Genomic DNA, 26,993 nt, shown 5'->3' on the forward strand with positions numbered 1-26,993 from the left:
GAGAAGCGCCGCGGCAATGCTCCTCCCAGTGAGGTAAGTATGTAAGTATAGCACCAGAGATCACAGTATGCAGTGTCTACGCGTACCGCCATCTCCGGCGCCATACCCATTACCTGTAACGCTGGATGCCTCATTCTGTCTGAAGCCAGACTGAGCAGGCGCGTTGCCCTTGCGCAGTCTATAAAGGCTCCAGACAGAGTGACACTTACAGCGTTATATTATAGATGTTGATATATTATTGCATACTTATATCTTACACATGGTTAATAGCCCAGCTGGATCTGTGGTATTTTATCTCTAGAATGATCATGGAAGTTTAGACCTATGTTTAATATTATTTCCTTGTATATGCATTTATCCGGCTTTGTGCAATATTGTTGGCAGGGTCTGTTGCTTTGTTTTTATGATGGTTTTATTATATCACTTATAGCCTTTATTCAATAAAACATAATTTTTTATTACTAATGTATGTGCATTATAAGTATATTTCTGGTCTTGCTTGGGCTCTTCAAATGTGACATGGTGTCTGCAACTTATTGCAGTCAAAATAGCGCTCCTTCCCTTCTGAGCCCTGCCATGCACCCAAGCATTAGTTTTCCATCACATATGGGGTATTGGCGTACTCGGGAAAAATTGCACAACAAGTTTTTAGATCCATTTTTTCCTGTTACCCTTATGAAAATAAAAATATGGGAGATAAATCAACATTTTTGAGATAAAAATGTGATTTTTTTTTTATTTTTTATTTTTGCGGCTCAATGTTATGAAATTCTTAGAAGCCTCCATTATTTAGGCATCTCAGAGGCTTTCCAAATGCGACATGGTGTCCGCTATCAATTCCAGCCAATTTTGCATTCCAAAAGTTAAATGGTGCACCTTCCAAGAGCTGCCGTGCGCCTTAACAGTAGTTTTCCACCACATATGGGTTTTAGAGTACTCAGAAGAAATTGGACAGCAAATTTGAAGGTGCATTTTCTCCTTTTAACCTTGTGAAAATAAAACATTTGGGCCTATTCTTATCTGTCACATTGCATTAGTTTCTGTTAAGCACCTAAAGGATTAATAAACTTCTTAAATGTGGTTATGAGCTGTTTGAGGGGTGCAGTTTTAGAATTTCACTTCAAATTTGATGCTGTCACTCAAAAATTTGGTTTTGTAAATTTTTGTTGAAAAATGAGAAATTGCTGATCAACTTTTATTCCTTCTATATCACTAACAAAAAAATGTTTCCAATTATGTTTCCAAAATTGCGCTCATTTGGGAAATGTCATTTATTAACTATTTTTGTGTGACATAACTCTCTGGTTTAAGGGCATACAAGTTAAAAGTTTGAAAACTTTTCTAAATTTTCTTCAAATTTCTGATGTTTCAAAAATAAATGCAAGACATATCTAAGAAATGTTACCACTAATATGAAGTTCAATATGTCACAAAAAAATTCTCAGAATTGGTGGGATCCATTGAAGCGTTCCAGAGTTATTACCACATAAAGTGACGCTGCTCAGAATTGAAAAAATTGACCTGGTCACGTAGGCAAAAATTGGTTCTAGTGCGAAAGAGTTAAACAAAATGTTAAATAGCATAATAATTAAATTACTGGAGCTTTTAAAAAAAAAAAAAAATCACTTTTATAAACATTCTTATTTTTAGAATTTTTATACAATATTACCCAAATGTTTGTTTGTATTTTTATTTATAGTTGTTGATCAGATGTGTGGAGTTATAAATTTAGAGGGGTTGTCCCATGAACAGAGTACATTTTAACCCCTTTCTGCCATATGACGTACTATCCCGTCCATGAGTCCTGGGACTTAATTCCCAAGGATGGGATAGTACATCATAGCAATCAGTGGCGCTCACGGGGGGAGCGCCGCTGATCGCGGCCGTGTGTCAGCTGATTATCACAGCTGACACCCGGCACTATGTGTCAGGGGCGGTCACAGACTGTCCTCGGCACGTTAACCCCTTGCACACTGCGATCAAACACGATCGCAATGTACCGGGGGTTTAGGGAAGCATCGGCAGGGAAGGGGCTCCCTCCGTGCTTCCCTGAGACCCCCGCAGCAGCAGCGCAATGTGCAGCGCTGCTGCGGGGGCCTCCTTCCCTGCAGGTCCCCGGATCCAATATGGTGGCGGGGACCTTCGGGGGCCAGCAGGGAGCCGGCCTCCTCACTGCCTGCACATCGCAGGCATGAGGAAGCCTTGTGCAGCGCCTGTGTGAGATCACTGATCTGTCACAGCGATCTGTGATGTGTCAGATCAGCGATCTCACACATGACAGTTATGTCCCCCCTGGGACAGTGTAATAAAGTTAAAAAAAAAGGGTAAAAATAATTTATAAAAAAATTGCTAAATTATAAAAAAATCCCTAATAAATTCATTTTTTGGAAATAAAAAAAACAAACAATAAAAGTACACATATTTAGTATCGCCGCATCCGTAACGACCCGCCCTATAAAACTGTCCCATTAGTTAACCACTTAAAAATAAAAATAAAAAACAAAGCAAAAAATAATGCTTTATCATCATACTGCCGAACAAAAAGTGCAATAACGTGCGGTCAAAAAGACGCATATAAAAAATCATGGTACTGCTGAAAAAAACGCAAAAAAACGAGCCACCACACAGCATCATCAGCAAAAAAATAAAAAAGTTATAGCTCGCAGAATAAAGCGATGCAAAAATAATTATTTTTTATATAAAATTGTTTTCATTGCATAAAAGCGCCAAAACATAAAAAAATTACATAAATGAGGTATCGCTGTAACCGTACTGACCCGAAGAATAATACAGCTTTATCAATTTTACCGGATGCGGAACGGTGTAAACGCACCCCCCAAAAGAAATTCTTGAAATGCTGGTTTTTGTTCATTCTGCGTCCCAAAAATCAGAATAAAAAGTGGTCAAAAAAATGTCACGTGCCCGAAAATGGTACCAATAGAAATGTCAACTCGTCCCACAAAAAATAAGACCCCAGGTGATTCGGTGGGTCAAAATATGGAAAAATTATAGCTCTCAAAATGTGGTGATGCAAAAACTATTTTTACAATAAAAAGTGTCTTTTAGCGTATGACAGCTGCCAAATATAAAAACCCGCTATAAATAGTAAATCAAACCCCCTGTTATCACCCCCTTAGTTAGGGAAAAGTAATAAAATTAAAAAAATGTATTTATTTCCATTTTCCCATTAGGGTTAGGGCTGTGATTAGGGTTAGGGGTGTGTTGGGGTTAGGGTTGGAGTTAGAATTGGGGGGTTTCTGCTGTTTGGGCACATCAGGTGCTCTCCAAACGCAACATGGCGCCTGATCTCAATTCCAGCCAATTCTGCGTTGAAAAAGTCAAATGTTGCTCCTTCCCTTCCAAGCTCTGCCATGCGCCCAAACAGTGTTTTACCCCCACATATGGGGTGTCAGCCTACTCAGGACAAATTTCAAAACAACTTTTGGGGTTACATTTCTCCTGTTACCCTTAGGAAAATATAAAATTGGGGGCAAAGATATCATTTTTGTGGTAAAAAATATGATTTTTTTTATTTTCACGCCCGGGCGTTATAAACTTCTGTGAAGCACTGGGGGGTTCAAAGTGCTCACCACACATCTAGATAAGTTCCTTAGGGGGTCTAGTTTCCAAAATGGGGTCACTTGTGGGGGATTTCCACTGTTTAGGTACATCAGGGGCTCTCCAAAGGCAAAATGACATACGCAGACCACTCCATCAAAGTCTGCATTCCAAAAGTCACTACTTCCCTTCCGAGCCCCGACGTGTGCCCATACAGTAGTTTTCTCCCACATATGGGGTATCAGCATACTCAGGACAAATTGGAAAACAACTTTTGGGGTCCAATTTTTCCTGTTACCCTTGGGAAAATAAAAAAAAATGGGGACTAAAAGGTCATGTTTGTGGAAAAAATGATTTTTTTTATTTTCACACCCGGGCGTTATAAACTTCTGTGAAGCCCTTGGGTGTTCAAAGTGCTCACCACACACCTAGATAAGTTTCTTGGGGGGGTCTAGTTTCCAAAATGGTGTCATTTGTGGGGGGGTTTCCACTGTTTAGGCACATCAGGGGCTTTCCAATCGCTGCATGGTGTCCAATCCCAATTCCAGCCAAAAAAGTCAAATGGCGCTTCTTCCCTTCTGAGCTCTGCCATGCACCCAAATAGTGGTTTACCCCCACATGTGGAGTATAGCGTACTCAGGACAAATTGCACAATAACTTTTAGGGTCCTGTTACCCTTGGGAAAATAAAAATTGGGGGTGAAAAGATCATTTTTGTGGAAAGAAAGTGATTTTTTAATTGTACGGCTGTACGTTATAAACTTCTGTGAAGCCCTTGTGGGTTCAAAGTTCTCACCACATATCTAGATAAGTTCCTTGGGGGGTCTAGTTTCCAAAATGGGGTCACTTGTGGGGGGTTTCCACTGTTTAGGCACATCAGGGGCTCTTAAAACATGACTGCGTCCGATCTGAATTCCAGCCAATTTTGCATTGAAAAAGTCAAACGGCGCTCCTTCCCTTTTGAGCTCTGCCATGCACCTAAACAGTGGTTCCCCCCCCCACATATCAGGTATCTGCATACTCAGGACAAATTGCACAATAACTTTTGCAGTCCAATTTTTCCTGTTACCCTTGGTAAAATAACAAAAATTGGACCTGAAGTAATTTTTTTGTGAAAAAAAGTTAAATGTTCATTTTTTTTAAACATTCAAAAAATTCCTGTGAACACCTTAAGGGTTAATAAACTTCTTGAATGTGGTTTTGAGCACCTTAAGGGGTGCAGTTTTTAGAATGGTGTCACTTTTGGGTATTTTCTATCATATAGACCCCTCAAAGTGACTTCAAATGTGATGTGGTTGGTAAAAATAAAATGGTGTTGCAAAAATGAGAAATCGCTGGTCAACTTTTAACCCTCATAACTTCCTAACAAAAAAAATGTTGGTTCCAAAATTGTGCTGATGTAAAGTAAACATATGTGAAATGTTACTTAATAAGTTTTTTGTGTGCCATATCTCTGTGATTTAAGGGCATAAATATTCAAAGTTGGAAAATTACGAAATTTTCTAAATTTTCGCCAAATTTCCATTTTTTCACAAATAAACGCAAGTTATTTGAATGAAATTTTACCACTATCATGAAGTACAATATTTCATGAGAAAACATTGTCAGAATCAGTGGGATCCATGGAAGCATTTCAGAGTTATTACCTCATAAAGGGACAGTGGTCAGAGTTGTAAACATTGGCCCGGTCATGAACGTGCAAACCACCCTTGGGTGTTAAGGGTTTAATGGAATATCACAATGGCAGGGCGCAGGCGTGGGGCAACCAATAGACGCCAGAGGGCACTTTGACGCCGATGGGACAGATACACTTATTAAAACTAGAGGCAGTGCTTTCTTCCAGGCACCACATGTCCCAGAGCCTGGAAGAACACGTCAACAGAAAGGATTAAAAGATGATTTCTGCGCAAGACCGCAGCTATGAGGCATACAGGAATGATTATTTTAATTATTCTAGAACCTATATGCCTATATCAAAAGGTTGGATACGTCCAAGGGGTGACAGATTCCCTTTAGAATTAGCTCTGTGCACAAGACAATTTTAATCAATGGAGTTATTCTCATGATTGCATGACACCAATTCATCTGATATTGATTACTTATCCTAAGGATAGGACATCCATATCTAATGCCTTTTACAGGGAGTCTACTTAAGGCGTAAGTAGAAGATCATTTTTATTTGCGCAGGCTGGAAACGTTTCGGCCTACATGGCCTTCATCAGTCTCCGACCAAAAAAACTAAATAAATACAGGCATATAATCAATATGTCCCATTCCAAACATACGAAAAATTGCATCATATACTTCACAAACGTGATAATTGAAATATATTAACACAATGAAAAATCATTACAAGAGGAGTACAATGGAGAATTTAATCATGTGGAGAACCAGATGGGAAGACTGGAAAAAGAAAAAAAAGGAAAAAACAAGAAAAAAAGAATGAACCTACCCGACTGCTTAAAATTGTTGTGGTAATATGAAGGTCAAGCTTAGGACCCTATTGAAATGCAATATATAACAATATCAGTGTGGAAAAAAAATCGGGTTATCCACAAGAGAAAGAGGCATAAGGTATAACAAAATACCTGTTTATAGTAGATTATAGGTGAGCTATCCAGCTCCCTATAGTAGTGGGATATTGTTTATTAATGTAGGGAAAAAAAATCCCAAAGAACCGATGGATTCCTATTATGGTAGGATACTGTTCATTCACGAAAGTCCAGAGTAGCTGATGGCAGAACCTTTGTGAGGCCAAGAAAAAAGAGATCATAAATATTGGAACCCCACAGGAGGTGTTGAATCAGTGATGACTAGGGAGATATAATAAAGATACCTGCTACAGTTAGGTCCATATATATTTGGACAGAGACAACATTTTTCTAATTTTGGTTCTAGACATTACCACAATGAATTTTAAACAAAACAATTCAGATGCAGTTGAAGTTCAGACTTTCAGCTTTCATTTGAGGGTATCCACATTAAAATTGGATGAAGGGTTTAGGAGTTTCAGCTCCTTAACATGTGCCACCCTGTTTTTAAAGGGACCAAAAGTAATTGGACAATTGACTCCAAGGCTATTTCATGGACAGGTGTGGGCAATCCCTTCGTTATGTTATTCTCAATTAAGCAGATAAAAGGCCTGGAGTTGATTTGAGGTGTGGTGCTTGCATTTGGAAGGTTTTGCTGTGAAGGAAACAGTCGGTCAAAGGAGCTCTCCATGCAGGTGAAACAAGCAATTCTTAAGCTGCAAAAACAGAAAAAACCCATCTGAGAAATTGCTACAACATTAGGAGTAGCAAAATCTAATTTCCACCATTTGTCCTATCACTGTGAGGTGTGCGAACACTGGAGACTAAATAAGGAAGGGGCGGGACTAAGGTAACATGTGCCCCACACAGCTAGACAGGAGGGGACGATAGCGTGCATTCCAGAGACAGGAAGCTGCTATTGTTTGCGTTCCACAGGCAGGAGGTGGTGTGCTCTGCTAATATGTAAATAGGTCACCTAACCTTCCGAGGACCAGAAGTAGTTGTAAATAGCGTTACAGAGCCAAGAAAACAAACAATGTGTGCTTAATAAGTATGTTAATGTACCCCATAGTGTTCTACCAGTGGATGGGGAATAGAGATACTTTTTTTTTTTTTATTTTTATATTTCTCTTTCCCATTTTTTCATTTTTACATGGCTGCCCTGTTTGGTTCACATCTATAATCACCACACCATGGGTTAAATGAGACACATACTCCCACAATATCTAATACATGTGATTACTAGGTGTTACCAGGCTATTTGCATAATCAGAAAATTAATATCCTTGCTGCCATGTAGTCCTCCATATTCATAAGTTCAATATAACCCTACCCCCACCACTGATTGGCAGCTTTCTACCTATGCACAGGGTACACAGAAACTTGCCAATCAGTGGTGTTTCTGTGGAGTTATACAGAGATCAACATTTAGAGAACTGATAGATCTGCAGCAAATAAAACACTGATGTTATCAAAACTATAGCAAGAAGCTTTGTAAGTGGTGCAACAGGGTCTTTTCCCTTACAACATACTGCTCTCAGATGGGGTAGGATGGGTTAGCAAAAATCTGGTGACAGATTCCCTTTAAATATACTCTGAATGTAAAAAGGCTATACTAGTTATCCATAATAGGAATATATATCTATAATATAACGGGCTAAGCGTCACTGTCTGAAGCCTCTATAGTCTGCGCAAGCACGACGCGCCTGCACAGTCTGGCTCCATACAGAGTGACGCCACCCCCCCAGGAGATCACCGGCACACGCACCACCCCAAGAGATTGCCGGCACAACACCTTACCGATTTGGTGTGGCCGCGGGGTCTTGTGTCTTGCTGTGATGACAGGAGAGGGTGGGTTGTGGCGCCGGAAGTGGCGCATGCGCAGTCTGCACTTTCCGGTGCCATTTTGTGGAAGACACACTGTCTTCACACTGCAGTGTGTCTTCTAGAACATGACGGTGGAAAGCGAGGACTGCAGGCAATAGACGGTACAATAGGGACAATTTGTAGCGAGTAACAATAGCCAAGCGAGGCGGTCAGAACCGGAGAAGACAATAGTACCAAAACGTGAGACAGAGAGCAGAGTTAGGGGACAGACCGGGTCATACACGGGAAGCAAACAAGCAATGCAGTATACACGCTCACCAGGGGGTCAGACACATAGCCAGAATAACTGTATAGCTGACAGGGAATCGTAGCCTGGAGTGAGTATAAATGCTCCTCCCAGATCCAAAGGGATGCCAGCAAAATTAACCCTGAGAAAACAGAACAATAACCATGTCCTAACCATGACACCAGGATGGGGGTGAGGGGACCATGAATACCAGGATAGGTGGGGGAGGGGACCATGCATACCTGGATTTGGGGGGAGTGAGGGGACCATGCATACCAGGATGGGGGGGTGAGAGGACCATGCATACCAGGATAGGGGGGTGAGGGGACCATGCATACCAGGATTGGGGGGTGAGAGGACCATGCATACCAGGATTGGGGGGTGAGAGGACGATACATACCAAGATTGGGGGGTGAGGGGTAGCATGCATACCAGGATTGGGGGGTGAGGGGACCATGCATACCAGGATTGGGGGGTGAGGGGGACCATGCATACCAGGATTGGGGGGTGAGGGGGACCATGCATACCAGGATTGGGGGGTGAGGGGGCCATGCAAACCAGGATTGGGGGGTGAGGGGTAGCATGCATACCAGGATTGGGGGGTGAGGGGTAGCATGCATACCAGGATTGGGGGGTGAGGGGTAGCATGCATATTGGATTGGGGGGTGAGGGGGCCATGCATACCAGGATTGGGGGGTGAGAGGACCATGCATACCCGGATTGGGGGTGAGAGGACCATGCATACCAGGACTGGGGGGTGAGAGGACCATGCATACCAGGATTGGGGGGTGAGAGGACCATGCATACCAGGATTGGGGGTGAGAGGACCATGCATACCAGGACTGGGGGGTGAGAGGACCATGCATATCAGGATTGGGGGGTGAGGGGACCATGCATACCAGGATAGGGGGGTGATAGGACCATGCATACCAGGATTGGGGGGTGAGAGGACCATGCATACCAAGATTGGGGGGTGAGAGGACCATGCATACCAGGATAGTGGGGTGAGGGGACCATGCATACCAGTATTGGGGGGTGAGGGCACCATGCATACCACCATAGAGATGAGGGGGTACCCTGCATACCATGATAGGGATGAGGGGGTGCCATGCATAATGTAACGAATGGAAGCGGAGACAGAGATGGTGAAGTTCACATTCATTTTTATTTTTTAAGTGGAACCTCGGGACCACAGACCCGGGGGCTCTGAAGGGGGTGTGACTAGTGAGCCCCGGGTACCCGTAGTAAAGCCCCTCAGGCAGGGCCAGATTGGAATGCCCGGAGGACACAGGTGCCACCTCCAGTTAGACCCCGAACACGTGGCAGCTGTCCCAGCGGGACCAAAAGGGATAACAAAAGTTACAGGAAAGTCCGTGATGAGCTGGGTCCTGGATCCGGGTAGTTGTTAAGGAGTCGGTTCCAGTAACCTTCACACAGTCCTTGGACTCGGATTGCTGTAGGCGGAATGGGATGGCATAGGCCCAGATGGTTGCAGATATAATCAGGTAACACAGGATACTGATATGCTGTGGAGACAGAGAGCATTAGACAATGCACAGAGACTGCAGATGCAGCGCAGACAGGTTAGCATGAGAATCGGATGTAGCAATGATAGATACTTGTTGCTCCGGCGCTCTCCCTATGGAGGAGAGGCCAGAAATAGCAGTCAGTGCGCTGCCATTGGTTAATTGCACTTTTTGAATAATGCACGCCGCCCCTTTAAGAAGGCAAGAGAGCGGGTGGGCGTGCCCTAATAGCCTTAGCTACAGATCTCCTCACAGGATGCCAGGAGGAGGAGGCAGGAGGGAGGCCAGAACGCTGAACAGCAGCATGGGATCCAGAGGAGGCTGGCTGCTGCCTAAGGGCAGCATGTGAGGCTCGAGTTGAGTGCCCAGAACGGAGAGCAGCGGCTGGCCTGGACGCAGCACCAGGACGGGGGCCAGGTGTAACAGTGGCAGACCTGGGCGCAGTGCCAGGACGGGGACCGGGTGTAACACATAACAAGAATTGGGGGGTGATGGAACCATGAATACCAGTATATGGATAAGGGGGTACCATGCATGCCAGGATTGGGGGGTGAGGGTACCATACATACCAGGATAGGGATGAGGGGTGCAGCATATACCAGGATGGGAGACCATATACCAATAAAAATGCCCGCCACCTGGGCGTAGAATGGGTTCATAGCTAGTATGTATATATATATATTTTTACCTGGTTTTGAACAATCCATGATTCATGTACTTACCGTATTTTTCGGATTATAAGATGCACTTTTCCCCCCAAATTTGGGGGAAAATGAGGATGCGTCTTATAATGCACATTTACCTTATCGGTGCGCCGCAGCAGGTGTCCGATGTTGCCGCTACCCTGTGTCCGGTGCTGCCCTGGCCTGTGTCTCGTGCTGCAGCTGCCCTGTCCTGTGTCCGGTGCTGCTGCTTCCCTGCCCTGTGTCCGGCGGTGCTGCGGGGGGCTCTGCCGACATTTTGTGAAAGGCCAAAGCTCCCGGCAATTCCATGGTTCCTGTGCATGGGACGCCGGGAAAATGGCCACCGGGGGGGCGGCGCATGCCTAGACGGAGATCTTGGCCCCAAGATCTCAGGGGATGAGATTTCAGCGCTAAGATCTCATCTCCTAAGATCTTGGTGCCGAGATCTCCATCTGCGCATGCGCCGTCCCCCGTTGGTCATTAGCCCGAGCCCGGAGTCTGGCCTGTCACAAAATGTCGGCAGAGCTCGCCGCAGCACTGTCAGACACAGGGCAGGGTAGCGGCAACTCCGGACACAGGGCAGGAGCACCAGACACAGGGCAGATGCATCACCGGACATCAGAACACTCACTCATCCCAGCCTGCGGCCTGCAGCAATGCTCCACTCTTGCCTCCTCCAGCAGCAACCCTGGGACCCCACTTCACCGCAACCACCACCCCCGGTAAACAATAAGATGCATGGATTATAAGAAGTACCACCATTTTATTAAAAAAAAGTGTTTTCCTTTTTTTCTCCTCAAAATTTGGGGTGCGTCTTATAATCCGGAGAATCTTACAATCCGAAAAATACGGTACATTGCTTCTCACTGTCATTGCATTGCAGTCTAGTTTTGTCAAAAATGAGAACTAAGTTGAATACTTTTGCACTGTTTTTTTTTTCTTGAATGCACCAAGATTAGATTCCTATAGCTACAAAAGCTATACATATAAATTACATGGGAAGCAAGCCGTTATCTGTAAATGTTAGCTAGAAAGAAAAATTAAAAGAACTTGGCTGAGAGATTATTTTGACCCTTGCATTTTTCAGTCACTAAAAGACTAATTTAAATTGGCAGATTTGCCTTAGCTTTTATTGTAAGGATTGGTGAGAGATGACAGGAAGGAATGTGATCCACCAACTACATACAATCATTTGTATAGATGTTATTCTGACACAAAGCGTCCAACTGTCCTGGAAAAGTGCTTTCACGGCAACAGAACGTTCTCGCTGCGTTAGGTTGTTGCGGAAGAGAGCTCTATCTACAAGTCTTGTTACTGTGTCCTAAGCTATTTTTACACTGTAAGATGTAAAGATCAAAGAGGACATAATAAGATGCAGCATAGCCTCATGTAAAAAGCAGTTTATTAGGATGATCGTATGAGAACATTGCCTTCAATACCTTCAGGAACACAACTGGCAAGCTAAATATATATATCAATATACTGTAAGATGTGTAGGATTGTTGTGAGTCTTGGATGGAAGCCCATAGAAAACGTGGCTACTGGTTGCCCTATAAATGAGATATGGACAACTGAAAAAATAAAATCAAGATAAATATTGTTATGGTGTAGATGACCAACCTCACATGGACCTTTAGGGTATCAGGAGCTCATTTGGGAGGATGTTCTAGTACTTGTCTCTTGCCATGAGTAGATCATTTAGTACTCTAGTGCTGATTTTTTCCAGAAGCCAAGCCAGAAAGGGTCATAGAGGCAATCAGCTGATAGTCCGGTATCTAGTTGTATAGCAACAGCCTAGGGCAGATTAGAGACAGTTCTACAGTATATCTATTGTAGAGGACCCTGCATTATATGAACAGTCCGTTTATGTCATAGGTCAACATGTAATGCTTCATTTCCCCGGCAGAATGTGATACTGGAGATTCAGCTCACTCTAAGACAGTGATGACGTTCATTTATTTTCAAAAATGTTTTGACGAAAAGTAGATTTTTCTTATTTTCCTTCCTTTTATAAATACATGAAATTTAACATTACATGTTTGAAATTTACAAGATTGTAAGATCATATCATTTGCTAGCTGGTAGCACTAGCAAATGTTTAATGCATGGTATTATTAGGCTGTAATTAGCTATGTAATTTATAATAAGGATTACAAAATAAACATGTTATGCGGATATGGGATAAGATCTTGGGAGAAGAAAAAAGGTGTATGTCCAAGCAGAAAGAGACAGGGCAGTGGATGGAAACAAGCATTGCAGTAGGAATGAGTACTTGCATACTATATGTCCATCATGGAATATGCCGTGGCTATTTTAATCAAGATTATCAATATAAAATATATCACCAATAAATGGTGTCCAATTAGCATTATAGGTATTTTCACTGATCTCACTATGCATGGAAATATTGATAGTATGCTAGGAACCTGGTACTGTAATTTACAGCATAATCAAGTAGTTATATATCTTTAACAAAACATAATATATGTTAATCTTTTTACTCTTTTAGTATGAAGAGAGATTTAAAAAGAAACCTCTTTCTAATCTGAAGGAAATTATCATCTTGCATATCTCTCAGTCTATTGGGATTAAAGAATCTGCCCTGTACAAGCGGATCCTAACAAAACTGGAGTACACAGTCCATCAGTTTGCAGACATTGACGGCATCAAAGCATTTCTTACACACAACCAAAAGATTTTGGGTAAGTAAAACACTGTTAAAGAATTGTCCTGGTTGGTAGTATGCTGCCTGATGAAGGACTTTTATCTTGTGTAGAAAGGCAGGAGGTAAGGTCATGGTAGCAGCCAGCAGATATGTGTTAGTGAGATGATACTTATTTTTATTGGATTTTGTATCCTGGATTTAGGAGAGACCAAAAAGTGTGGATGGGAAGGGTTGCTCCCATACTCCAGTCTAGGACTTACAGGCCTGGGAATAGCTGCCTGTTAGTTTGATAGTCTATGGTAGAGACTGAGAAGTGTCTGTAATACCAAGATGGTGAGACCATTTAATTTGCAACTTGGCAACACATTTGACAAACACAGTGCACACAAAATATTGTTCCCATTCATGGGTTCTTGGTTTACCACACATAAACATGTGTATGAAAAGTAATTCAGACTATCAACACAGTTGGTAAAACTGTTTTGATCCATGATTCACGCCCGGTTATCAGGGACATATTAATATCCATAGTATAAATCCACAATAAGTGTGTAATACAGATGATATCGTCAGCGTTGTATTAGAAGGATAAATCAGTAATAATTATGGCCCAAATTGAATTACATGAGACAGCTGTAAGGCGGGAAGGGTGGTAGTCGTGGCAACGAGTTGTAGTGTTCCCACAAAGTCCTCTCTGCTGCACATGCAGCGTGCACAGAAGAACACTTACGGTTACTGTCAGCGTTCCTTCCAGTTCTGTCACTTTGGCTCCATGTTTCCAAGTTTCACATAACACTTCGGAGTCAGTCTTTTTCAAACACTTCAACTTTACTAATCAAAAGGGCACTCATCACCTTGACAGCACAATTCACACAGAGCCACGTATCCTGCACTTTCCCTGCCTTCTGGGCAGACTCTTATTCTTTCTGAATTCTCTCTCTCTTTCCTCCCGGAATTAGCTGCCGTACCTCTAGTCAAATTCTGTTCTGTCCATGCCTTCCTTTTCCCTGCCATCCAGAAAGTTTCCACCTTACCACTGTGTACCTTAGTTACCAGCGCGCTGGTGCAGGGAGCTGGTAACCAAGGTACACATCGGGTTTCTAAGCGGCGTGCGGCACTTAGAAACCTGATGTGTACCTTGGTTACCAGCTCCCTGCACCAACGCGCTGGTAAATAAGGTACACATTGGGTTTCTAAGCGCTGTGCGCCGCTTAGAAGCCCTCTGTTTTCCTTAGTTACCAGCTCCTGCTTGCTGAATGCTGGTCTCCCGCCTGTCACACGCAGCAATGCGGGCTGGCAAGCGGGAGACCAGCGATCAAAAAAATGTCCTGGCCATTCTAGGATGATCAGCGATATCCAGCAGGGGGGCCGGTCGCTGGTAAGTGTCACAGCAATCTCGCTGGTGAGATTGCTGTTGCGTCACAAAACTTGTGACTCAGCAGCGATCTTGCTAGCGAGATTGCTATGTGTGACGGGGGCTTTAGATTTGATGTCCCTGGGTCAGTTCATATTAACATCTAGTGGCCCCCATACACATTGGAATAAATTCAGCTAAATTCACAGATGTCAGATATGTATGGGAGCTCCAAATAACTGATTGTTGGGGGAGATGTCGGGTAAACTGATTTTGGACTGCTAATTGGTTTGTTCTCCCTTAGATAAGCTGCTGCCAGACATGTCTGTTGACTGCTCTCTCGCAGAGAACACAGGAGTACATGGCCAAACGAGTGCTCCTGTGTATGGCAGAGCCAGCTGAGATGGCAGTCGGTCACATGATCGTCTGAAAATAATTTTGTATGTTACCTAATCATTTCTGATAACAGTTTCACCACTTGCTTCTATATATGTCCAAATGCATAGTAATAGCAACATCATAAAGTCTGTAAAAGGTCATAAGTGAAGCCATCAGATTCCAACAGTTCCCTTTCAAAAAGTTAGTCAACATAATGTACAAATTTATGGGAATCTGCAGTACAATCAATACAAGTTAAGGAGGGAAAAAGCTTCTAGTATTTTTTTTGCCTGAAGATTTGACTTGAAATGTTCATCTTTTCAGTTATGAGTCCTATTTTGGAATCCGTTTAGACTGGATTGATGCCAGTAGTCTTACTAAAGGCTTATATGGAAAATGTCTCAGAATTCCGCAAGCTTTCTAGTTAGAGGGTTGTAGTTATACCTCCGATGTGTGAGGATTTATAAAGAATTGTATCTTTGTACATCGCTGTCCTCATATGATGCTTCCTATTAATAACTAAATCTCCTTGTGTAGTTCAGCAGAAAGAAAAGCTTTATGCATGATGTTTCCAGCGTGGAAGAAAATTGCTTGGTATAGATTCTGATCCTGCTTGGAAGCAGACTTCTCACGGAAACTATTTTTGGATTGTAACAATAATGTAACCCTTGGATGACCGTCGTAATATTAGTTTTGGAAGCAAGTACTGTAGAACTGTCCCAGGGCTTATACACATGGCTAACTACAGACTGTAATCTAAAATCAGTCTATTTTCTATGCCATGGGCATGAACTTCTAAAACACAAGTAAATATCACAATTTATAAGAAAACATCGAATGAAGGTAACAAACTGGTCAGTCACAAAACCACCTGTCTAATATTGTGCAGATCCCACGTGTACCCCCAAAACAACTCTGTAGAAAAATATGTTATGTTGATGCTGTAGTGACAAGTACTATAGTGGTGTGAGGGTTAGGCTGCTTTTACACTTGCAGTATTTTTGCGGGCCATTTTTGCGGCATCAATAGATATCTATGGGGCCGCAAAATCGGCCCGCAAAAACTAGTTGGAGGGCCGTTATCTGTATGGCCGTGCGGGCCATATTTGCGGCTGTGAAAAAATATCAAGCTCGATATTTTTCACATCTTACGGACACGGCCACAATGCATTTCAATGGTACCGCAAAAACGTTTGCTTGCTTTTGCGGTACATTGTATTTGGGGATCGCCATTTTTTTCCCTGCTATTTGTTATAACAGGGAAAAACGGCGGTCCGAGAAGGTTTTTTGCTGCCAGTTTTTGCGGGAGACCGCAAAAATAACGGCAATACGGCTCGTTAAAATGGGCCGCAAAAAAAACTCCATGTGTAAAAGCAGCCTTATGGGACACACATGCTGAAGTCGTGAGGAGCAGCACCAATTTAAATGCTCATTCGGGGTGTGAGGCAGCAACCAGCTTTATTTGCAAGGGTCGCTATGTGTCCCCCAAAATGTGCTCAGAAGTGTATTAAGGGCTTGGGAGTGCATTGCAGTCATAGGTATAGCTGTGGTTGCAATGCAGAATAAAAGTGAGTGTCGGCTTTTGGCAAGCTATTTGTTCAAGCCAGATTTAGAAAAACCTGTCATGGGCTTTTATTTTTTAAACGGACTACAGGAAGGTAGTGGGGTTTGTCTATTTTCTCACCTGGCCGGGTTTTCCATGTGTCCTAAGGCCTCAGGTTGTTTGTAAAAACTCCTGAAGCAGGGTTTGGATGTGTCAGTGAGTGGAGTTTTGCAGCGAGCAGAGTAGTCAGCTCTGGAAAAAAAAAGTCAGCCTGTGTGAGGGTAATGCTGGGGTCACACTTGCGTGTGCAATGCGAGAAACTCACGCATCAATACCCGACACTGCCGCTGTCACTCGGGACCGGAGTGTGCGGCTGCATGTATTTCTATGCAGCCGCACACTCCTGTCCCGAGTGCCGGTGGCAGTGCTGGGTATTGAGACGCGAGACTTGTACGAGTTTCTCACAAATGTGACCCTGGCCTAACACAGAGCCCAGCAGAGTGAACTCCTGGCACCCCACAGCATGATACTGTGGTGCCGTCGCCCTCGGCAACCGGACGCATTTGTGGATTGTCTCATTTCCCAGCTGCGATCCAAAGGATACCGAGTGCTGTACACTTGTGTGAGTTTGTGACATGAAACACGTTTGGCTGTGAACTTTCCCTGTGGTTCCTGCTTGTCACACTGCACCCACCTTGCTGCACTACAGGGGGTTTAGTGGGTTAGATATGAATAGTGAAACATGTCAGATAGGCATGTGGAGACACAGCAGGTGTGATTCTATTATTTGAAGTCTTCAGAATCACAAACCAGTTAAGGCCCCGTCTCACTAAGCAATCTCGGTAGCGAGATCGCTGCTGAGTCACAACTTTTGTGACGTAACAGCGATCTCACCAGCGAGATCGCTGTGTGTGACAGCGATCAGCGAGCGGCCCCCCTGCCAGTATCGCTGATCGCTGCAAGAAACCTCTGGACATTTCTTTGGTCGCTGGTCTCCCGCTGGCCAGCACGCATCGCTGCGTGTGACAGCGGGAGACCAGCGATCAGGTGTAAAAAAAATAATAACAAAAAATAAAAAATAGTTATTCTCACCTTCCGATGTCCCGTTCAGCCATCCTGCCTCTCTCCACGCTCCGGTCCCAGTGATCCTTTGCATGAATGACCGCGAGACTTTGTTATCCCGCGAGACCGTGACATCTCGCGGTCATTCGTGCAAAGGATCACTGGGACCGGAGCATAGAGAGAGGCAGGATGGCTGAACGGGACGTCGGAAGGTGAGAATAACTATATTTTTTATTTTGATACTATTTTCTACAGCGATAGCCAGTGATGCCGGGCGCTCGGCATCGCTGTGCTGATCGCTGGTGAAGCTGTCTGTGTGACAGCTCACCAGCGATCACATAGCGACTTACCAGCGATCCTGACACCTTCATATCGGTGTCGGGATCGCTGGTGAGTCGCTTAGTGTGACGGGGCCTTTACACTTGATGAAGGCTGGAGTCAAAAACGGGTTTGTGATTGTTTTAATACCCAAAACATCTCTGTCCTTTTAAGGCATGTGCTATACAAGACCACTGGGTGTTTGTTTTTGTGGTGTTTGGCCCCGAGACATCAGTAACAGATCCTTTATGGCTTAAGTTGTGACATGCGGCCTACATGGGGGGATTGGACTGTTTTTTTCTAGCACATTCCAAAGATGCTTTGAAGTCCATGTCAATACCTTAAACTTTCTGTGATGTTCTTAAAACCATTTCTGAACAATATTATACAGGGTGCATTGGCTTGCTATAAGAACTGGCATTTGGTAATGTTTGGACAGGTGGTTCATGTCAAAGTAGCATGTTAAAAGAACTAGAACATCATACTACATTTTTTTGGCTTGCCTTGTTTCTAGAGATCATCTTACCAAAATAAGAGATGCAGACACCACGCCAACCACTTGATATAATAGAAACTGCTCATTTTCCTACCCTAGGTGCTTTTAGTTGTGGGCAGGGTTCAGTTTGGGTACTCTGTCATGATAATTTGACTTTTTGTCTCTCAGTTCCAGTTAGGAACTTGCAGCTCTCTGATGCCCCCTTACCCTCAGGTCAGTCAGGGAACTGCACCTAGGATAAGTAGTCGCTGCGAAGGCTGCTTGTCACGTACTGGCTATCGGGCACTCTGCAGTGAGGGCGGTATGTGTATCACCAGCCTCAGGCCGGGAATACACACATAATTCTCCGATCTGTCACTGCCAGGGTTCCCAATAAAACCAGGATGCCACGCTGCCACCAGTCCCTCGTTTGATGCCAAAGCCTATATCCTGTCAGAAAGCAACCCAAGGTAGCGGGGTTTTGCGCGGAGAATGTGTCGGTTCGATCATAGAGCAAAAAGAACAAAACAAGTAAATTTATAAGTCTACTCCAGAAAATATCATCAGTGTATAAAAAAATACAAAAGATATTACAAAAGGAGACAAAATACAATATGTACAGTTAGAAATAAAAGGGGTTAAAATATGATACTTGCTCTATCTCAGTCACAGGTATGATGTGTTGATAAAGGGGAGGAAAGCCGTCCCGAAGAAAAAAATGGTTCATCAGCACAGAATGTTGTCTAGCTGACCCTCCGGTATCTGACAACTGCCCAAAATGTGCTTTTTAGTTTTATTCTATGCTCACAAACCTAGGGACTCCTCCTTTGCTGACCTCACTGGTGGGCTGGGTTAGAGGGCGAACGCCCCTTTTGAAAAATTATTAAAAACTCCTCTCTTCCATATCTTTGGCTGGAGGTCTCACAGGGCGACGATAGGGGCATTACATTTTCCCCTGTGACGTGACCATTCTTTTGAGATCAAATGTGGCATGTTTGCATGTTACTGGGGGCAGAAACTCATTTCCCAGGTTTCTGATGACTCTAGAGGCCGCAAAACTTTGCCATGCGTAGCCCCAATCATCACCTGGAAATTTATTTTCCCTGCCTCTAACATACTTGTGTGTTATGGAATTTGACCTGGAATATTAAGCCTGATAGACAAAGGGATCTTTTGGAGGGAAAAGAAAAACAACACTTAGCTCTGCCAGAGCTGGCAGGCAATTAAAGTGACCATTTGCTGAACCGGAGGGGATAGAATTTCACAGAGGCAGACTGGGCGCTACAGTGGGTACTGGGTTTTTCACAAACAAATGGGGGAGGAGTAACAGGCAGCCCTGTATGTGTACCTGGGATGATAGGAAATAATTCATATTTTCCTGACATACTCTGATCAGTCTGTAGCTATTTACCTTATGTCCAGCAACCAGTGATGTACTGCGTATTCTGATATCTTTTATGGCAGCCAATTTTACATTTTTTTTATGCCTTTACACTTACGCATATTTAGTGCTTTCATGTCAACACATCAACTTTTTTTTTTAAAGTCCTATCTTGCTGCCTAATATACTTCACCCTATGCCATTGTAATAACATAATCAATATTATACATTGATATTTTATTGTTTCGACTGTTATAGGAATATAGTATACTTTGCAATAATGGAGATTTGCTACCTATAGATGAATGGCAAGACTGTAGCTCTTCCAAGTCATGGTAAAATTGCAAAATTACTCAATAAGTAACTTGAATATTTTTCTATGGGGAAAAGAGGATGGAAGCAATATTAGGACCATCATAAAAACCAATTTAGATTTTTGTGGTAGTCCAAATTTTGCCTGCAATATTTTTTTTCATAGGAAATATTTAGGTTTCAATGTAGTCAAGATATCCTTGCAGTTCTATAATCACTTGCAGGTGCTGACATACAACTATAGAGTGCTCGACTTATTCATACATGCAGTTTGTTCTTCCACGCAGTTTTTTTAAACCCCTTTCTGACATTAGACATAATGATCTGTCCATGTGCCCTGGGGCCTATTTGACCAGGGACGGATCATCACGTCATCGTGATCGTCCGCACACATGGGGAATCGTGGGTGTTCACTGCTGGGTGTCAGCTGATTCTGACAGCTGGCGCTAGGAGCCAGGAGCAGTCACTGGCCGCTCCATGTACTTTAACCCCCGAAATGCTGCACGATTGCAGCATTTCAGGAGCCGGCAGAGGGATGACAACCCCTCTGCCTCTGGATCGGAGACCATGCGGCGTGACGCGAGATCCCCATTGTTGCCATGGTGATCCGATGTCGTCATGATGACATCCGGGTCACCAGACTTAGAAAACTTGCTTATCATGCCCAGTGCATGATCAGCAAGTGTCTCTGTTAGTGCAGCACTGACATTTTCTATAGCATGCAGATGCTGCTTCATTTGCATGCTAATGAAGCTATCAGCCTGCAAAAAATGATTAAAATGATTGTCACATAGTGTGACAAAGTCAGAAAGTTTGGAAAAAGTAAAAAATATTTAGATATTTTGTAAAAATATTTTTAAAAAGTCAAAAATAATATTAAAAAAAGCAAAATATATTCTATCTCTAAATAAATATTTGAATGAAAATAAAATATATAAACACTAAAAGTACACTTATTTGGTATCACCACGTCTGCAACGACCTGACCTATAAAACTGTCCCACTAGTTAACCCCTTTAGTGAACACCATAAAATAATAAAAAAGGAGGCAAAAAACAATGCTTTATCTTCATACCACAGAACAAAAAGTGGAATAACATGCGATCAAAAAGACAGATATACATAAACATGGTAACACTGAAAACGTCATCTTGTCTCGCAAAAAACAAGCCACTATACAGCTCTATCAGTGGAAAAATCAAAAAAGCTATAGCTCTCAGAATAAAGCGATGCAAAAATACTTGATTATTTTTCTATAAAATAGTTTTTATTGTATAAAAGCGCCAAAACATAAAAAAATATATAAATGAGGTATCGCTGTAATCGCACTGACCCGTAGAATAAAACTGCCTGATCAATTGTATTTTACCACACATGAAACAGCATAAACCCCCCAAAAGAAATTCCTGAATTGCTGTTTTTTGTTCATTCTGCCACACAAAAATCGTAATAGAAAGCGATCAAAAAATGTCATATGCCTAAAAATGGTACGAATAAAAAGGTCAACTCGTCCTGCAAAAAAGAAACCCTCACATGACTCTGTGGGCCAAAATATGGAAAAATTATAGCTCTCAAAATGTGGTGATGCAAAAAGCATCTTTTAGTGTGTGACAGCAGCCAAACACAAAAATTTCCGGTACCAGAGTTGTCAGTGTCCATGTGTGTAACACTTGCAGCATGTGTGGCATCCATGTGCTGCATCAGTACCACACAAACGGGTGCCAGGGAAGAAGCGTTACAGTAAGCGCTGAACACTGCTCTCATTATTCTCCCCTGCACTGCCAGCGATCGGCGCGAGCAGGGGAGAATGATGAGCTATATTAGCGAACACCAAGAGCTAGTGGAACGCTCCGCAGGGCCGGGGGACCTCGGTACTGGGCCGGCTCTTTTAAAGGGGAAGTGTTATGAACGAGTCACCGTAGGAGGCTAAAACAGAAATGCTAGCTAAGTCCAGAAAACCAGAGAAGCTTGCAGCTATCGGATTGCAGACCCCTGAACCTATAAACAACAACTAGCAGTAGCCGCGGGGGGTTTCTACGGTGCCCTAGACCCCTCGATCACAGCCGGAGAACTACATAGCCTAAAGACAGAAAGGGAAATCTAAACTGCCCCAGAGCAGACCCCAAAGCAATAGGCAGCCCCCCACATATAATGACGGTGAAGCAAGAAGAAAAAACACTAACACAGATAGAAAGATAGACTGAGCAAATGATGGGGCCCAAGCTAGCTAGATAGGACAGGATAGAAAAGCTGCTGTCTGCAATCCGCCAAAAACCCTATCAAAACAAGAGCCAACAGGCTGACAGGGAAAAAGGCCCTGAAGACGCTAGGCTTCAAAAAGACTATGTCAGTACTCAGGTATTTTCTGAAGACAGAGCAAAAGGAAGACCCAAAGGAATTCAGCTCACCCCAGCAGGGAATGGCAGAATCCAGAAATGCAAGGCAAAATAAAACCAAAACACAAATGCAAAAAGCAAGGCAGAAAACTTAGCTTTTGAGGAGCAGGAACCAGACTGGTCTCCTAGAATCCCTCAGAGAAATCACCAGCGAGGCAGAAGGGCGTTGGCTGCCTTATATCCAGTCAGCAATTCCCGTCACCCAGTCATCCTCTACCAGCCCAGGTGTCCGGCAATTAGCCTCACTACCTTCCTTCACCAGAAGAGGGAGTTCATCAGACCTCAATGGTGAAGGGGAAAATGAACTCATAACAGGGAAGTGTGTCACGGTGGTGATGGTGACCCAGTCTGTGGCCCTGGGTGTCCAATAAAGAAGTTGGAAGTTCAAATAAGGGGAAAAATGGTAGGATAATTAATAGGAAAAGGGGAATCGTGACGCCACCCGTAGTATTCGGCTAAGATAGCCGACGCTGCTATACAGATCCTCTGGAACGATGTTAAAGCAGCCAAGATGGTGAAGCTCTCCACGGGCAGAGCTGTGTCCCAGGCCAGTTTTCGCCGGGTGACAGTGTTGGTGAATGCAGTGTATGGCAAGCGAGTTGTAAATGACACCAAAGACACTGTTGGGTGCAGTTTCTGGGTTTTTCACTCACAAGTCTTGTGCACACGATGACCCGCTTGGTACTGTGTCCTCTGAGGGAGGGGTCCGGCAAACTCCCAGGTAGATCAGGAACACCTTTTCAAGACTCCTCCTTGTGTCTCCTCTCTAGGTCATGTCTCTGCACTGATCTCTCCCTTCTTTCCTGCCCTGCACCTTCACAAGCAGTGTCCCAAGCCGGCAGCCATGGATCACATCGGGTGACGGGGTCCTTTATCCCTACTGCTGCCTTTTTGAGGAATGTTTGTGGTTGTGGCTGAGGCAGTTAAAGTTACCTCAGCCTCCGGCTTTCTAGCTGAGCCTTGAAGATCTCCACTAGCTTCAGGGGCCGGCTCCCCCACTGTGGCTTGGTCCTTCCCTTCCAGGATGTGGGCCCCACGGGTGGGTAATCGCACTCCCCATGCCCCAAGTACCCCTTCTTTCCAGTCTAGGAGCGTAGTCAAGATGTTTCTCTCCTCTCTGACCCTCAGTCCTCTCACGGCAATCCTGCTCTTCTGCTGTCCTGTCACCGACTGACCCTTTCTACACCAAACTATTTACCTCAGACTAGCTCCACCCACCAACTGTCACCTTTCTCTCTTTGATGGGATGCCCACAATCACTCCACTATCTAAGCTCCTCCCACTCTACCTACCTTCCACACTAACTCCCCAACACCCTTTCCTAATGAGTGTGTTGAGTGCGAGTGTTAGGAGTCCTGGGTGGTGATTCCTCCTTACCTGAGGGTGGGATACCACTGGATGAGGTGCAGTACCTTTGTGGTGACCGAACCCTCAGGGGCGCCACAATAGCGGGGATCTCACCGGATTTCCTTGAAGTTCAGCCCAGCTGGGAATGCAGCCTCAGTGACCAGAGGTAACTTCTATGATGTCACCGCCGGTCACTGACGCTGCGCTAGCAGCAGCTCATTCACCAGTGGTTCTCAGCCTGGATGGTCGCATCTTGGCACCATCTACGTTGAAAACTAATTCTCCCCAAGACATGGATTATGGCGTGGGACAGAACTACTGACAGGTGATGGATATGGTTGTTATTTATTATTGTTTTATTACAAGAGAACGAGGGCTTCGGTGGAATAGGCGTTAGGTGAGTATAACTGTGTTTTGTTATTTTTAAAGAAAATGGAAAAGTGATTTGTTGTATTTTTAATAAAAGACTTTATTCTGGCTATGTCTTTATTTACCATACAACTATAGGATTAGTAATGGATAAGTGTCTAATAGATGCTTCTTCATTACTAAGCCGTGGGCTTGATGTCACCTGACAATACAAAGGTGACATCAACCCCACAAACCCCACTTGCCACCGCTACAGGGCAAGTGGAAAGAGCTAGGCAAAGCATCAGAATTGGCGAATCTAATAGATGTGCCTTTTCTGGGCAACTGAGGGCTGCTATTTTTAGGTTGGGGGAGTCAATATCCATGGCCCCATACCAGCTTTGCACTGTGTCTCAAAAGTAGTATTCCCCTACATATGGGGTATAAGCGTACTCAAGAGAAATTGCACAAATTGTATGGTGCAATTTCTCTTGTTACCCTTGTGAAAATGCAAAATTTGGGGCTAAAATAACATTTTTATGAGGAAAATGTGATTTTATTATTTTCATGGCTCAATTTTATAAACTTTTGTGAAGCACCTATGGGTTCAAAGTGCTCACCACACATCTAGATAAGTTCCTTGGGGGGTCTAGTTTCCAAAATGAGGTCACTTGTGGGAACTTTCCACTGTTTATGCATATCAGGGGCTCTCCAAGCGTGACATGGCATCTGATCTCAATTCCAGTTAATTTTGCATTGAAAAAGTCAAATGGTGCTCATTCCCTTCTGAGCTTTGCCATGCACCCAAACAGGGGTTTACACCCACATATGGGATATCAGTGTACTCAGGACAAATTATTCAACAATTTGTAGGTCCAATTTCTCCTGTTACCATTGGGAAAATAAAAAATTGGGGGCAAAAAATTATTTTTGTGGAAAAATATGATTTTTTATTTTCATGGCTCTACGTTATAAATGTCTGTGAAGCACTTGGGGGTTCAAAGTGCTCACCACACATCTAGATAAGTTACTTAGGTGGTCTAGTTTCCAAAATGGGGTCACTGGTGGGGGGTTTCCACTGTTTAGGCACATCAGGGGCTCTCCAAACATGACATGTTGTCCAATCTCAATTCCAGCCAATTTTGCGTTGACAAAGTCAAACTGCGCTCCTTCCCTTTCGAGCTCTGCAATGCGCCAAAACAGTGGTTTACCCCCACATATGGGGTATTAGTGTACTCAGGACATATTGCACAACTTTTGGGTCCAATTTCTTTTGTTACCCTTGGAAAAAGAAAAAAATTGTATCTGAAGTACATTTTTTGTAAAAGAAAATTAAATGTTAAACATTCCAAAAATTCCTGTGAAGCACCTGAAGGGTTAATAAAGTTCTTGAATGTGGTTTGAGTACCTTGAGGGGTGTCACTTTTTGGTATCTTCTATTATATAGACCCCTCAAAGTGACTTCAAATGCGATGTGGTCCCTAAAAAAATGATGGTGTAAAAATGAGAAATCACTGGACAACTTTTAACCTTTATAGCTTCCTAACAAACAAAAAATTCAGTTCCAAAATTGTGCTAATGTAAAGTAGACATGAGGGAAATGTTACTTATTAAGTATTTTGCGTGACATATCTCTGTGATTTAAGGGCATGAAAATTCAAAGTTGGAAAACTGTGAAATTTCCATTTTTATTCACAAATAAACGCAAGTCATATCAAAGAAATTTTACCACTATTATGAAGTACAATACGTCACGAGAAAACAATGTCAGAATCAACAGGATTCATTGAAGCACTCCAGAGTTACGGGGGGATAAAGTATTTAGTCAGCCACCAATTGTGCAAGTTCTCCCACTTAAAAAGATGAGAGAGGCCTGTAATTGACATCATAGGCAGACCACAACTATGAGAGTCAAAATGAGAAAACAAATCCAGAAAATCACCTTGTCTGATTTGGCAAGATTTATTTTTCAAATTATGGTGGTCCCATAAAGGGACAGTGGTCAGAATTGTAAAAATTGGCCTGGTCATTAAGATACCGATACTGTTAAGAGCTGTAATGAAGCAAAAAGTTTCTGACTCCTTAACCTACCCCAGCAGGCCACAGGTAGAAATATTGATCTTGTAGCAAATCTTGCTATTCTTCATCCAGGGTAATATTAGTAATATATCCCATCTGCTGCTTGGGGATGGGACAGCATGGGCCTGTGTGATTTCAAATGCCAGGGCTGAATTTCAACCCCAGTCCGTACCTGACGTCAGTATTTGTAATCCAAAATCAATACTGGAGCAAACACATAGAAAAGGTATAATGGAAAGATTTACAATCCGTCCAACAGAAAGAAAATAATAGGTGGCACCCACCACGTATGATAATCTCTTTTTACAATAATTATTGCTTTTAAAAGAAGCAAAATGTATACTCCAGAACCCTGGGGGAACAGGGACCATTTTAATGGCAGAAATTATCTCATACGTGTTTTATTAAGCTTTTTTGTGTGTGTGTATTATGTAGTTTTCTAACACAATGTAACATTTATGGTTACTGTGTTATTGGATTGTATTACTACTTAGAAGCAGAAAATGACGCAGTCAAGCCGAAGGAAACGTAGAGGTGCTAACCTGCCGTTGCCTCTGGCACACCTTGCTAACAGCCTAATTTTACTGCTTCTATTAATTTATACAAACAAGAAGAGATTATTCTATGTGGTGAGTGCTGTCTATTTCATTCTTTCTTCAGACTGTTTGGCAGAACGCCTCTGATATTGTTAGCATTGGTTGCCAACTTGACTTTTTATTTTTTCTGCGCACTTTATCAAAAAAAATCACGGACAGACAATAATTTTTATGGAAACATTGGAAAACCATAATAAATCATTGATTATAAGTTATTTATGTCTACAGACCGTAATTCTGATATCAAGACATTATCTGCCTTCACTGTGAACTGTAAAATGATGATAATTACAGTCATAAAAAATTTGTATAAGTTTCTTCAACTTCAAA

The 26,993-nt window shown here is 43.1% G+C and overlaps 1 protein-coding gene across 1 annotated transcript in view; it reads left to right on the forward strand.

Annotated features, from left to right (window-relative positions):
- Positions 1-26,993, forward strand: part of CPED1 (cadherin like and PC-esterase domain containing 1) — a 600,308-nt gene that overhangs the window by 59,144 nt on the left and 514,171 nt on the right. The window contains exon 2 of the mRNA XM_073573371.1: positions 12,920-13,112. Coding sequence (XP_073429472.1) covers positions 12,920-13,112 — 193 coding nt within the window. The remainder of the gene's footprint in view (positions 1-12,919; positions 13,113-26,993) is intronic.

Source organism: Dendrobates tinctorius, unplaced genomic scaffold, assembly GCF_039654945.1.
Source record: "Dendrobates tinctorius isolate UK_male_01 unplaced genomic scaffold, ASM3965494v1 ptg000035l, whole genome shotgun sequence".
In the NCBI taxonomy this organism is placed as follows: domain Eukaryota; kingdom Metazoa; phylum Chordata; class Amphibia; order Anura; family Dendrobatidae; genus Dendrobates; species Dendrobates tinctorius.